This window comes from Geotrypetes seraphini, chromosome 15 (assembly GCF_902459505.1).
Source record: "Geotrypetes seraphini chromosome 15, aGeoSer1.1, whole genome shotgun sequence".
In the NCBI taxonomy this organism is placed as follows: Eukaryota; Metazoa; Chordata; class Amphibia; order Gymnophiona; family Dermophiidae; genus Geotrypetes; species Geotrypetes seraphini.
In genome coordinates this window covers 8373763-8388849 of record NC_047098.1, presented here as the reverse complement: position 1 = coordinate 8388849, position 15087 = coordinate 8373763, and the positions used below count along the sequence as shown (strand labels likewise).

Below are 15087 nucleotides of genomic sequence, written 5' to 3'. Positions count from 1 at the left end.
CAGTTTCGGAGTTGACAGTGGGTCATCTTTTGTGAACCATGTGGCCCATCACGGCACATGATCCATGGTGCATTTTCCCAGCGAAACAGTGAAGGTCTCACAGACGAGGACAGCAATGCAAATAGGAGAGTCGTGAGACAAAAGATGTTGTGTATTCAGCGATGGGTAATCCTAGATATTCTTTATTAATAGACAACACGGTGTGAACTGATGGACTCGACACTGGCAGTGTTTCAGCAAATGTGCCTTTGTCAAGAGTCTCTATCAGATGTGTCGTAAAACATATAACGCTTTTTACCCAGAGGGGTATTTTGTTGAAGCTTAACGCTATAGAAATTCCCTTGTGGCTGAATCATCTTTTGTGACCCATAACCATGATCCGTGGTGCATTTTCCCAGCTCCAGACAGTGTCGGCAGCTAAGACTAATTGGCAATGCATGGTTAACTGCCAAACTAGTTGTAGTTGTGGAAGGCCATGGTGCAAATTCTCTTCTTGTTTCATTTTTATTATTATTTCTTTATGATTACTGTATGCAATTTCCATTCATAAATTGTAATGGTCACATTACTACTATATGTGAGTCGTGTGTTGTCAACTGCTTTCATTCCTATCACCTTGTTGGAATTTTACGATCTTGAGATCATCAGATCTGATTACTAAGAAGTCTCTGTCTAGTTTGGTGCATTTGATAAAGTGAGCCTTCACAGATACAGCCAGACAAGGTACAAAAGTAAAGCAAATCTCTTGATTAACGTCACAGATAAAGTAGAAAATTTGTGATTCAGGTATAAACTTTATACAAGCCTGTCACTGTCAGCTCCAAATCCATAGTGTGCACAGGGAAGCTGCAGTTATTCCACCAATGTCCAGCCAGACCTCAAGAAACCAGATTTTCACAAGATTCAAGATATAGCTGGTTTCTATAGTAGAAGCATACACTCTTCCCTTGGTACCTCTGACTTGCCTGAGTCCTGCCCTGCTCTTCCCAAACTGTTATGTCCTCTCTCCTCTGTTCTGTAAGCCCTGACTTCTTGACATGGCACTGAGGGTGTGGTATTAAAAGGGAATTGTCAACTTCCTGTGCATAGGGTTACCATATTTTGGACCGCAAGACCCCAGACACCTGGCCCCACCCCATTCTGTCGCCAGCCCCACCCCCCACAAAGCCTCCTCTCTTCTTCCCTGAAGAGCTCTGGCCGCGTCTGAAGGGCCTGGAGTATGTGTGGATGTGTGTGACGTCATCCGCGCTTGCTCAGAGGTTTTCCAGATGTGGCCAGAGCTTGGCAGGGCTTTCCAAAATCATGACAAAGAGGCATGTCTGGGTTTTCCCGGACATCTGGTAACCATTCTTGTACACTCTTATCTTAGTAAATGTCTTTATAGGAACCCAAATTGTGTGCTGATCCATTTGCATTTCTATATTACAATATTGAATCTTAGCTGCCCAGCACTTGACCACTCATCTGTCTGTCTTAGACGACAAACAGCTTATTTTCACTGATCCGTGCAAAATGGTGACGAGCTGTTTTGTTATTCTCTGTTTATTGTTGTATTTTTGTGCAGACATCAATAAAAACTATTGAACATAAAAGTAATTGAAATAACATGAAGTGAAGAACATCATGTGAAGAGATGGAAGGAGATGCTTCATAATACAGGCCCAAAATAATAGAGGCAGTCCCCGGGTTAAGAACAGGTTCCGTTTTTTTAAACCATTCTGAAGTTGAATTTGTATGTAACTTGGATCCAAGTATTCTTCCCATCTTCTCCACCTTCTTGAGGCCCCTCTTGCATCCCTTTCCATCCATTCCACTATTCCCTCTCTACCACCACATCCAACATTACTCCCTCTCATCTCTCTCTTCCCCATGCATCTCTACTTCACTCCTCTCCCATCACCGTGCCCAATAGTTCTCTCTCCCTCCTTATGTCCAACAATTCTCCTCTTTTTCATCTCCCCATGTACACCATCTTTTTCCCACCCACTCAAGACACCCAGTTCTCCCTTTCTATTCCCTCCCCCACCTCAGCATCTCTTTCCCTCACTTCCTTCATTCTTCCATCCTATGGCTGATGCTCCCCTCCCTCCCTCCATTCTGTGCCCCAAGTACGTGCCTCCCTCTGGTGGGTGTTTACCTTCTTCTGGCTTCCTCCTCCTTCCAGCTGCAGTTGTTTCTCTGCACAAAGCCACAGGTGGCGGCTGAGCTAAAAGCCTTCCCTTTGATGTCAGAGGAAACTCCTTCCACATTAGAGGGAAGGCTTCTGGCTCAGCCGTTGCCCGCAGTTTTGTGCAGAGAAACGACTACAGCTGTACTCCCTTCAGATCAATGCAGAATGGATGAGAGATGATGATACCTGAACACAGTGCTGGCTCAAGGGATTTTGATATCCTAAGCCAGCTGTTGCTCTTGTGCCCCTCCCTCGTCTGTCCTCTCTCTCCCTTCCCCCCCATCCCATGCCAGCCAGCATTGTCTCTGCCCTTTACAATTGCGAGAACATGTTGCTTTGCTCTCCTCCAAACCACTTTCTGGCCCTGTCTTAAATTTTCTCATTGTTGATGCTCTGTTGGGAAATTATTGGTGAGGCCATGTCCCCAGTGGCCCATCCCATTTTGTTGCCTATGCCTAGAGGTGGAAAAATGCTGAGGTGGAAAACTTTTTGGGATATCATTTTAAATAAGACACTATATACAAGTTGAAGAGAATTGACTTAGTAGAGACAGAGAGATTGTTCACCCTCTCCAAGATGAAGAGAATGAGAGGGCACTCGCTAAAGTTAGAAGGGAAAAGATTCCGTACAAATGTAAGGAAGTTCTTCTTCACCCAGAGAGTGGTGGAGGTCTGGAACACTCTCCCGGAGGCTGTTATAAGGGAAAGCATCCTTCAGGGATTCAAGACAAGGTTGGATAAATTCCTACTGGAACAGAACATACGCAAGTAAGGCTAGAATCAAATAGGGTACTGGTCTTTGACCTAAGGGCCGCCGCATGAGCGGACTGCTGGACACGATGGACCACTGGTCTGACCTAGCAGCAGCAAATCTTATGTTCTTATTTTTAATTGTTTTATTATTTTGTTTTTTATATGATGTATGTTGTAGATTATTGTACAAGAAGAAGAAAATTGACCCTGGTCCCTCCAAAACAGGCTTTCTTTGTATAATAATTTTATTAAGCCGGGCATTGATCTTTTCCCTGCTGCAGTCCTTGAGTTAGTTTTGGTGAACTTTTATAAAGCCTATAATGCCAGGTTTTGTTCCAGATGCCTTTTAAACAAGGAGTTTGTGATCCTGCTGAATAACATTTATAATTCCAGATGATTCCAAACCATATGCTGCTCTATCAAAAGAAGGCAAATATATTTTCTCAGTTCTATGGGTCTCTGAAGTTGTTAGCGTGCACACAAATTTAGCTTTCATTATACTCCACATTCATTGCTGGTTTAAAGCAGAGATCTCATGCAGAGAAAGATCTTTTGAGTAAATAACACACAGAAGGGATGGTTGTGTTGAAGGAGTGATGACTGGTGCCAGCATGAACAGTCCCTGGCAGTCAAAAAGTAGGGATAAGGAGGTGCCCCTCAAGCTGGTACAGATCCTCATAGTCACCCAGGCAAGCCATCCAGGGAGGGGAGTTTGAAGAAAGAGAGATGCAGCCTGCTGGTAGGCTTTGTGGCCCCCTTCCAAATTTCTTTTCTGGCCCCTACGTATTTAACAATGGCTTTGATGGAGGGAAAGGAAAAAGAAACTCTTTTTGATTGCTTGCCCCAACAAATCTATTCTTCCACTGCCCCCATCACTGTGGAATTCTGCACCTATTAATTTAAAAGAAGAAACGTACACTGAGCCGGTAAGAAATCTAAATTAAAGGCATTTTTATGGACTTGCCATTTTAATAGTGCTAAGAAATGTAAAACCACCTCTCCTTTTGTTCTTACCTTTTATGTTTCTTTCCTATTTGATACTGTGGTTCTTCCCCTTTTTTTCCTATTGTATCTGTAAGTTTATATGTGGTTCTTTGTGTAGGTCATTGTAAAAAAAAACCTTTTTTTAATGTACACCGCCTTGAAACTAAACTTGATGATTCCTCTATAGGAGAGTGAAGATGCAGTGAAGGCTCTTGCAAAAGAAAAGGATCTTCTAGAACGAGAAAAGTGGGAGCTGCGCCATCAAGCCAAAGAGGCAACAGACCATGCAAGCTCCCTGCGTTCTCAGCTAGACCTGAAAGACAATCGGATCAAGGAACTGGAAGCTGAACTGGCCATGGTGAGACATCGACTGCCCTACTCTCTCTCTTTTTTTAAACTCTTACCTTTATTCTGAGGAGATGGTTTAGAGCTGAGTCTTTGAGAGCTCCAGGCTTTTCATCTTTTCAGGATATCCACCATGAACAGACATGAGATAGATTTGCAAAGCCTCTTTGGTATGCAAATCTATCTCCTGCATATTCATGGTGGATATCCTGAAAACCTGACTTGCCTGGGTCTCTCAAGGTCCAGAATTGCCTACCCAAGGCTATAATTGTAAATCATCACTTTGGGTCCCTATGGCTATGTGGTTATTACTTATTTAATTTCATTGGCTGTAGGTTCTTCTACTAACTTCATCCTTTTACAGAACCTGTAAAGATCATAAGCACTAAGCATTTATTATACAAACATTCAGCGCAATGATTTAGCCCCGACTATAGCACACTGAATTCTTTTTTGTGCCATTTTACTTCTAATTGATCACAACAGAGGACCTTCCCCATAGTCTCCAATATTGGGCTACCACTAGCTTCGGAACCTTCTGAAGGGTTAGATCGTCACTGGAACATAGTCAAACAGATGGTTTCAAATGTTTCATGTCATGCTGTCATGTTTCTATGTAAAAAGCCTTGAAAAACAGGGCCATATTTTGAGGGTAAAAGCTGGCAGAAATGTGAAAGATGAAAGTATGGACCTCCCTGGGGCTAATGAATTATAGCAATTCAAAAAAGCGTGAGATAAAAATAGAGGATCTCTAATTAGAAAACGAAGGATGTAAATTAAGCACTAAGGCCGGTATTGGACAGACCTGTACAGTCTATGTTCCATAAATGGTGATTCGGTGTAGGATGGGCTGGGGAGGGCATCAATAGGAACTCCATTAATTTGGAACATGAAGATGTTACTGGCCAGACTTTACGGTAGATGTCCTGCAAACAACGGGATGGTTGGATAGATTGAGCTTGGACGGCAACTTCAGCATTGGGAACCTAGGACAATACCAGACTTGATAGTCTACGGCCCAGAAATATCAAAGAAGAGACAAGTTAATCTAATGATTTATTTTATAATGTTATGGGCAGACTGGAAGGACCATTTAGGTCTTTATCTGCTGTCATTTATTATGTTACTTTCCCTTCTCTGAGAAACTGGGAAGCTGCTGTGTTATTAATTAGCAATTCTTCTGCATTTTTATAGTTTATTGTGAAGTAGTAGGGGTGAAGAATAGGCCTCCCATGAAAATATTTGCATAGTTATTAGCTGAATTACCAAATTTGGCCCTGGGGTGACAGCAGCATCAGTGGTCAGAGATAACGTGGCCTCTTTGTAGGCAGGTGTGAGTAGTTTCCGTGCCCCTGTGAGATAGAAAAAAAGTGGTTTATCTGTACCTTAAAATTACCTTGTTTATTTTTCAGTCTGGAGTTTTGAATTCTTTTGCAGCACAAAACATTTTAGATGGGTTTGGGTCTTCCACAGTTAGGATTTATTCTATAAAGTGAAAATTAAATCTCCTGTACAAGTTTATAGGTCTCTGAAGTTCTTAGCATATACACAAATACCATGCCATGTTCTTCTGCAGGGTCTCAAGGAGTGTATTAGTGATGCCCCCTCCTCCCAGCTGTTTCTCTGTTTAATATTATTGCCCCCATAATTTATAGGGTCTGGCTCTTCACTCTTTAAGCAAGAATGTGCATGATAAAAGTTTCCTTTTTCATTTTATTTTCTTTCTATTTTGTTTTTTGTTTTAGTTAAAGCTAAAACAAAAAAAAGAAAGAAAGAAAGAAAAATTTTGTTGTTTTTTGTGTTGGGTCGGACCGTAAATGACACAAAACAAAGCAACAAATTTTGCTGTTTCCACTTTGTTTTCAAATGACAGCACAACCCTACTTTATACTGTTTTCCATCTCAGCTAAATATTGTGTTAAAAATACCAGAATTTATTTTAATTACATTTTTTTTCTGCTAGATATTAGGGGTTGTTGTTATTGTATGCCGAAGTTTTATTCTGCTAATATTGAATTCTTTCATCCATTATGTATCCTTATGGGTCTTATGCTGATGTAATTTCAAAGCATTGATAATCTAGTGGTTTAAACTACAGATTCCTTAGGTGAGCTCTGGGAACACCCTAGTTAGACTGTCATGCTTGTGACCTGTCTCTCCAGATAACAAAATGTGTTGGCCAGAGAAAGGAATATCGTATTTTTGAACACCTAACTGAAAAGGAGCCCTCCTCAAGAGGGATGGCGGTAAGACAGAAGATCTCAAAGAACAAGTGTTCTGACACCTTTTTAAAAATTTGCTTTTTGGTTGATTTATATATATATTTTTAAATAATTCTCTTGGTTGAAGGAATCTTGGGCTAGAATGAACATCTATACTGCTAACACAGTAACTCACTCTAAATAAATAATGCTGGTGATTTCCTAACATCTGGGTTGTAATCAGGCTTGTAACACCTCTGATAATGGAATTGGGAAAATAAAGATTTACTGTACTTGGGGGCATTCATAGCTGCCAACAGGAGCATTCATCAAGAACTGGAGTTAAGAGCAGCAGTCCTGAATGTTTTTATCACATGTTTTCTGTGCTTTCACAGAAGTACCCACATGCATAACAAAATCACAGCTGGACTGGCTGCTTCTGTATTATGCATCTCACAAGGGATGGTTAGTGTGTATTTGGAGGCCTAGCTGAAATGAATATTTCGGATTTGCTTGCTAATTGCACAGTTTCAAAGATCCGGATTACAATGATCATAGTAACATAGTAAATGATGGCAGATAAAAAGACTCAACGGTCCATCCAGTCTGCCCATTAGTTATTCTCATTAAAAATACATGATTAAATTAACAAGAATACTACTGGAGTGGGGAAGACTGGGAAATAAGAGTTTCTACACATAGATGTGACAGAATCCTCTTTACTGTTGGCATTTATGGATCTTCCTTTAATGTGCTGCTAAATACTTAGTGTTATGTTGACTTAGAGGAATGTGGCAGTTGATGCCTAGAAAACAGTATTTCACTTGCATAGACTATATAATTTGTTGCAGAATACCTTCTGATTATGGCTGTATTCTTTTACTCCCAGCAATATATATTTAAAAAAAAACACTTTCCAAAATAGTGCATTAAATGGACCATTAAGATTATGTTCTAACTTTGTATCATTCAAAAAACTATTGAAAACTCACTTATCTGTAAAAGCCTTCTGTGAATAAGGAATTCCTGATTTGATGTATTTTTCCTAGAATCTTTTTATTTGCTGAATTTATTTTTTACTGAATTTGTATTTAGTATGTTTTTAGTTGAATTTGTATTTTTTGTAGGTCTTGTTTTATGTACGTTCATTTGTAATCCGTCTAGTTGATAGGTGGTATAGAAATTTTAAAAATAAATAAATAGTGCCATATATTTCATATACTGGGAAAGCCTCAGAATCAAGAGCCAATCAAATTTCTAGGCCAGCTTCAAACTTCAATCATTGGCACAAAAACCTATCCAATATTTTTTACACTCATGGCATTATATTATGTTGCTCCTATAGCCTGCCTGACTTGGACTTTAAAGTAACCCAAAGTAATTTACAACTCCTTGTGACCCTGGGCAAGTCACTTAATCCTCCATATATAGATTGTGAGCCCACCGGGACAGAGAGGGAAAATGCTTGAGTACCTGATTGTAAAAACCGCTTAGATAACCTTGATAGGCGGTATATAAAATCCTAATAAACTTGAAACTTGATAATACAAGTGGAGGAAGTATGCGGAGCATGAGTCATGGAATTCTTTCCAACCCCTTTGCATGTATGTGTATGAAGAGAGGGGGTGTACATGTTTGTATTCCGTACAAACGTAAGGAAATTCATCTTCACCCAGAGAGTGGTAGAAAACTGGAACGCTCTTCCGGAGTATGTTATAGGGGAAAACACCCTCCAGGGTTTCAAGACAAAGTTGGACAAGTTCATGCTAAACTGGTGAGACTGGACTCATTTGGAGCACTGGTCTTGACCTAGGGGCTGCCGTGTGAATGGACTGCTGGGCAGGATGGACCACTGGTCTGACCCAGCAGCGGCAATTCTTATGTATCTTAGTAACATAGTAGATGACAGCAGATAAAGACCTGCCAAGGTCCTTCAGTCTACCCAACAAAATAAACTCGTAGCATATGCATACTTGACCTTGATCTGTCCTTACCATATTAAGGGCAGAGACCATAGAAGCCTGCCCAGCACTGGTCTGACTCCTCAACTGATAGAGTTGCTGGAAACTACTCACTCCAGCCTATCCAGATCTGTCTAGCTGTAATGGGGCACAGACCCTAGAAGTCTACCCAATTACTGGAGATTCCATCTAAGCACCGCTAATTTTATTTTGATTCCATTCTCTTTCCGTATAAGGAGTCCTTTGTATTTACACAACACATGTTCAAATTCCGTTAAAATTTTTGGAAGGGCATTCCATATAACCAGCACCCTCTCTGTGAAAAAATATTTTCTGACTTTAATCTTAAGTCAACCCCCCTTTAACTTCTGTTCTTATCCTCTAGATCAGTGGTTCTCAACCTGGTCCTGGAGGACCACCAGCCAGTCAGGTTTTCGGGATAGCTCTAATGAATATGCATGGGGTAGATTTGCATGTCGGTCACCTCCATTATATGCAAATCTCTCTCATGCATATTCATTAGGGCTATCCCAAAAACCTGACTGGCTGGTGGTCCTCCAGGACAGGGTTGGGAACCACCGTTCTAGATAATAACAGTTTATATACCGCAGGACCGTGAAGTGAAGTATTATACGGTTTACAATGATTAAAAGTTACAGATTGAGTAGTACGTACAGAGTTAAGATTTAGCGGTCAGTTATTGTGGGGAGAGATTGTTCAGTGTAGCTGTCTAAGTACTTAGGCATATTCAGATCATCAGTTCTCTTCTAATATGTCATGTAGTGCAAATCCCATACCATTTTAATCAATTTTCTAGGAATCGCTTCCAGCCTTAAGTATTTAGTGAGATTCAGCCTTCCAAACTGAACATAGTATTGACAATGACTTGTCTCGGGGGCATTAATACCTTTCTTCTGCTAGTATACCTCTCTCTTTGCAACTAGCATTCTTCTGGCCATGGCCATCTCTTTGTCACATTGTTTTGCCACCTTGATGTTCTCAATCTCTGTCATCCCAAGGTGCCCCTCCTGAACTGTGCTTATGAGAGGGTATGTCAAATTCCAGTCCCTTTTCTGTATTTCTTGAACATTGTCTCTCTTGCCTTGATTTTTTTCAGCCACTGGTTTGAAGAACAATATTAGTTTCCTATTTCTCTTGTTTTTGTTCCTTATATAAAGATACAGGATACTGGTCTAAATGGGCCATTGGTCTGACCCAGTATGGCTATTCTTTTGTTCTTAAAGATCTGTTGCTATATTTATAGCTGCTTTCAGCTTGGACCACTGTCCTTCTGCTTCTCCTGCCAGCTCTTTCTTCAGGTACTCAGCCATTTACTAAAGTCAACCTGTCTGAAATCCAGAACTTCTTGTGTTTTTACTCCACTTTAGCTCTTTTATCAAACTATATCAAGTGATGATCACTGTATCCAAGATAGGCACCCACTCGGATATCAGAAACACTTTTTCCATTTGTAAGAAGTAGATCAGCATTATCCCTTTGCTTGTGGTTTCTGTCAACATTTGTCTGAGCAAAGCACTGTGGCAGGCGTTCACAGTCTCTGTTTTCTTTTTGATACTGCTAAGGGGATATTCCAATCCACATCAGGCAAGTTGAGTCAGTCCTTGTGTGTTTATGTGTTAGCATATGTGTGTGCATGATTGCATGTATGTGTGCTCATGTGTGTTTTTTTGGGGGGGCATACATTTGTATACTGGTATCTGTAATCAAAAGAGGGGAAGGCAGTTTGAAAAGTGCAATTCCTTAATCACACTATTAGAGTGAAATCTATGTGTATATACTACAGCTGTTGTAATCGCTTCTCCCATAGAAATATATTCTGACTTTCTTTGGAGCAAGTTCATTTATCTTCTCTCCTTTATCAGATGCAGAAACTTCACTTCTACAAGTTTTTCCAGACCATCTCCTCCCTTCCATCTAGCTGCCTTCCAGTTCTTTGTCATCGCTGCCCTCCTGTTGGCTGGATACTAAAGTCCCAACTGCTAGTTTCAATGGAAGCAGGCAGAGCAGGGTCTCTTAAGAACAGTAGAATAGCCATACTGGGTCAGACCAAGGATCCATGTAGCCTAGTATCCTGTTTCTAACTGTAGCCAATCCAGGTCATGATTAACTGGCAGAAACCCAAATAGTAGCAATATTCCATGCTACCCATCCCAAGGCAAGCAGTAACTACCCCATGTCCATCTCAATAGAAGACTATGGACTTTTTCTCCAAGAACTTGTCCAAACCTTTTTTTAAACCTAGATACACTAACCACTGTTACAAAATCAGAACTCGAGAGTTTCAGAACTCATAAGAGAAAAAGATTTTGAAGCAATTATCAAAATATTAATAACAAAGAAAATGAAATAAAGACAAGATAAAATTAGCCTTTTTTATGTGTGCATCTGTGGGGTCTGAATATGTGTACCCCCTGGTTGGAGCCTCCAACAAGAAAGTGCCAGATGAAGGTCATACTCTCACTTTTTACCGAAGTACTGGAATCAGCTACCTCCTAACATCAAATCCTTTGATGGACTTTAGAGCTTTAGGAAAGCAATAAAAACCCACCTCTTCACCTGATTCCTCAGACTGTTACTCCCAAACCAATGTATCCTTAATAGATGTCCAACTAACTCTCTCCATCTCTCTAATCCAGAACAATTGACTATACGCACCTCACGGTACCCTATTGCATTAGTCTTCTGTTAATTGTTATGTGCCATGTTACCATGTAACCCGTTCTGGGCTCTTCGGGGAGGACGAGATCCAAATCAAAATAAATAAATAAAGATAGATAGATATGTGTTGTGTCTGTGAGGGAAGTAGCTGAGTTTGGTGGGGGTGCGTTTGCGGTGGAGCTGGGGGGTGTTATGTCAGTTTACTTATGCAATCAAAACTTGTCAGAAGCTACCTATGCCATTTTAAACTAGTTAATGAACACTAAAATTGCAAAAGTGTTTGCATAATAACATAAATTCCATTGCTTAAACCTACCTAGCTCTTTGCTCCCTCCTCTTCATAATCTGTTTCCCAACCCCCCAGCCCTGGTTTTTTTCTGCTTTCTTCCACTGTTCACATTCTATTATACTGCTGGATTCTATGGGTATTTTTGTTTTGTTTATATTGAGGGGGGTTGGCACAATTGGTTTCCATTTGAAGGGAGTTTTATTTTAATAAAAGCACTTGATAGTAAAAATATTTCCTTTCTGTCCTCCCAAGAAACAAAAATGGCAATTTACATTGTTCATGAAGATTTTAAGCTGTTTAGTCTTCTTTATTGCTCATAACATCACTGCAAAGTGTTTTTCCTGAGGGGGTTTGTCATCAAAGGCTGAAATGCTGCAAAACCAATTCGGGGGTCACAAGATTTGTACAATGGTGACCCCTAGTGGCCTGATGTGGGTTATAGCATTGCAGTAGTTCCAGAAAGATTGTCACTAGCCATGATATGTCACTGCAGCATTTAAGCAAAATGAGTTGAAGGGGGGGATATAAAAGGGAAAACTCCCTGGGTAGCTATGAATAAAGGCTTTATAGTACCAAATGCCAACCCTGTTTCTGAATGAGCTGCAAAACCAAGGTCAAAAATATATGTAACAAATGGAAAAGGAACTCTAAAAGACATTAGCACTAGAGCTGGTGACCTGGACTGAGGTTACTTTAATGCTTTTGTAAAAGCAAACAAAAATACATCTTAAAATAAGAACTTTCATCCTAGAATAGTAAAATGCTGTTGCCTATTCCCATGCAGAGGAGTTTGTACATTCACAGCTGGTGGGAGGGGAAGGAGTCATTTGTTATACAACGGTAGCATTTGATAATTGGATTTAATTGCAAGAATCCTGAAGGAGCCTTGGTTCATGGCCCCTGGCTGAGGACTGTGATGACTGAGTGCCTCTATTTTGTTTCAAGTCTAAAATATATTTTATATAGAGTCCTGTTTTAAAAGGGGTTTTTTTTTGTCTTTGCCTTAAGCCACAGTGAAATCCATTTTAAAATGCTGCGTCTCCTTGTCTTAATAATATATAAATATTTATGAAACAGAGAAATAGATATTTATTCATGTGCTTCTTTAAATTGATTACCTAGTCACAGAGAATTAACAAACATGTAAGCAAGGTTTCTCAGACAAGCAGATATAATGGACAGAGAAAAATTATTTTTCCCAGTGAGGTTAAAACTAGAGAATGACACAGTGACAAAATTAATCACCGTTCCCATCCCTGTGGATAACTGCAGGAAACCTTCTCCATGACCTTCTTTAAGGAGAGAGGGAAGAATCAGAGTATGAATGGACACAACCACTGACCCTCAAGCCTTACATTGAAGAATGCTGAGTAGAAGGACTGAAGTTGAGATAGACACTAAAGAATGACACAGGATTGTTTCCCGCGGTTATCCGCAGGGAAGGGAATGGTGATGAATCTTTTCACCGTGTCATTCTCTAGTTAAAATCCCACTTTGTCTGACACTCAGAAGAAAGATTTAAGTTTGGCCTTTTAAATTTATTTATATATATCATACCTATGTAAGAGGGGATTTATGTATATGTCCCCCCTGTACTGTGCAAAATACCATCCTGACTCTGCCCCGTCTCGCCTCCCCGCTTCCATAAAGCATCTGCCCCGTCTCTCCTCCCCGCTTCCATAAGGCATCTGCCCCGTCTCTCCTCCCCGCTTCCATAAAGCATCTGCCCCGTCTCGCCTCCCCGCTTCCATAAAGCATCTGCCCCGCCTCGCCTCCCCGCTTCCATAAAGCATCTGCCCCGCCTCGCCTCCCCACTTCCATAAAGCATCTGCCTACCACCTTTCTCATCCCTGTTTCCACCCAGCATCTGCTGCCCCCCTCTCCTCCCAACTTCCATTCAGCATGTGCCCTCTCTTTCCTCCCCACTTCATTCAGCATTTGCATTCTCTCTCTCCTCCCTGCTTTCATTCAGCACATGCTCTCTCCTTCCCCTGTCCTCCCCACTTCCATCCAATGTGTCCCTCTTCCCTCCCCACTTCCTTAAAGCATCTGGCTCCTTCCACAAACCATGCCAGTTTTCAACACAGTTAGTCTACAATAAGAACATTAAAAACAATGAGAAAATCAATAAATACAAAACCTCATGCTCAGCAGATGGCAACAGTACTTACTTTTCTGGAGATAAAGACCAAAAATGAGCAATGAAAAATCAAGCATTTCAGGCTCTAATGAAATTTTGAGTGTGAAAAGAAACAAGTCAAGATGCTCACTGCGCAAGTCAGTCAACTTAGAACGCGCCTCAGAAAGGGGTATACCGGGTCAGGGAGAAAGGTCCAGTGCAGATTGCAAGCCGTTTTCATTGGCTTAAGGCAAATCGAGGTTTGTTAAGGCCCAGAGGAAGTGAGGGAATATTGAGCCTCAAAGGTTATCAAACCATGAGGGGGAGGGGAGAAAGGCAGGAAGAAAGTTGGCTTTTTTTAATACCTGGAGAGGTCATGGCCGAGGCACAAGCTGCACACTTGGTGCGCTAGGGTCTGAAGCAAGCTGCGCTACTGCACAGCTTAGAGGGAACATTGCCTGCCACTGTGGGGAACCAAAAAGCATCAAGCATTTCCCCCAAAGCATTTCAAATTATGCTTATGTGTAAACAAACAAAAAAAAAACAACCCACAAAAATGCATTTTGTTAGGTTTCTTTTTTAAATGGAACTGGAAGATTTAAAGAACAGGGATAAAATGTAAACAAAAATATGTCCACTGAGGTGAAAAGCTGCATTTTTCTTCCCTCTTGAAGTCTCGCTGCCTGCTGTACTGTATAATTCAGAAATTCAGACATTTCCATGACACATTTATTGCACTAAGAACCTTGGTGCCCTGTCGAGATCTCAAGGACAGTTTCATCTCTTGACTAGTAAAGGAAAGTGGGACAGCATGAAGCTCCTTTGCTAACATAGTAACATAGCAGATAAAGACCCAAGTGGTCCATCCAGTCTGCCCAACCTGATTCAATTTAAAATTTTTTAATTTTTTCTTCTTAGCTATTTCTGGGCAAGAATCCAAAGCTTTACCCGGTACTGTGCTTGGGTTCCAACTGCCGAAATCTCCGTTAAATCCTACTCCAGCCCATCTACACCCTCCCAGCCATTGAAGCCCTCCCCAGCCCATCCCCCACCAAACGGCCATACACAGACACAGACCATGCAAGTCTGCCCAGCACTGGCCCCAGTTCAACACTTCATATTTTCTGATTCTAGATCCTCTGTGTTCATCCCACGCTTCTTTGAACTCAGTCACCGTTTTCCTCTCCACCACCTTTCTCAGGAGTGCATTCCAGGCATCCACCTCCCTCTCCATAAAGTAGAATTTCCTAACATTGCCCCTGAATCTATCACCCCTCAACCTCAAATTATGTCCTCTGGTTTTACAATTTTCCTTTCTCTGGAAAAGATTTTGTTCAAGCAACACCAGCCACTAGCTTAAAACAATGCTGTCTAAATTCAATCCTTGGTGAATGTTTCTAATTTATATTATTGTTATTAATTATTCATATGGGAGAGAAAGACCTCATGGCGTCCTATAATGGAGGATACGGCCAGCGTTACACACTAATTCCTATGACTTTATATCTCACTTTAATCATCGGTCAAAAAGCCTCCCCAGAAACCTCTTAATTAAATCTTTAAATCATTCAGTGCTGTTTTATAAAG

The 15087-nt window shown here is 40.9% G+C and overlaps 1 protein-coding gene across 3 annotated transcripts in view; it reads left to right on the top strand.

Moving 5' to 3' along the window:
* Positions 1-15087, top strand: part of KAZN (kazrin, periplakin interacting protein) — a 455715-nt gene that overhangs the window by 426895 nt on the left and 13733 nt on the right. For 2 of the 3 annotated variants that reach the window (XM_033921358.1, XM_033921360.1), the window contains 2 exons: positions 4094-4264; positions 6414-6497. In XM_033921358.1, coding sequence (XP_033777249.1) covers positions 4094-4264; positions 6414-6497 — 255 coding nt within the window. The remainder of the gene's footprint in view (positions 1-4093; positions 4265-6413; positions 6498-15087) is intronic. The other variant, XM_033921359.1, reaches the window with a different exon arrangement.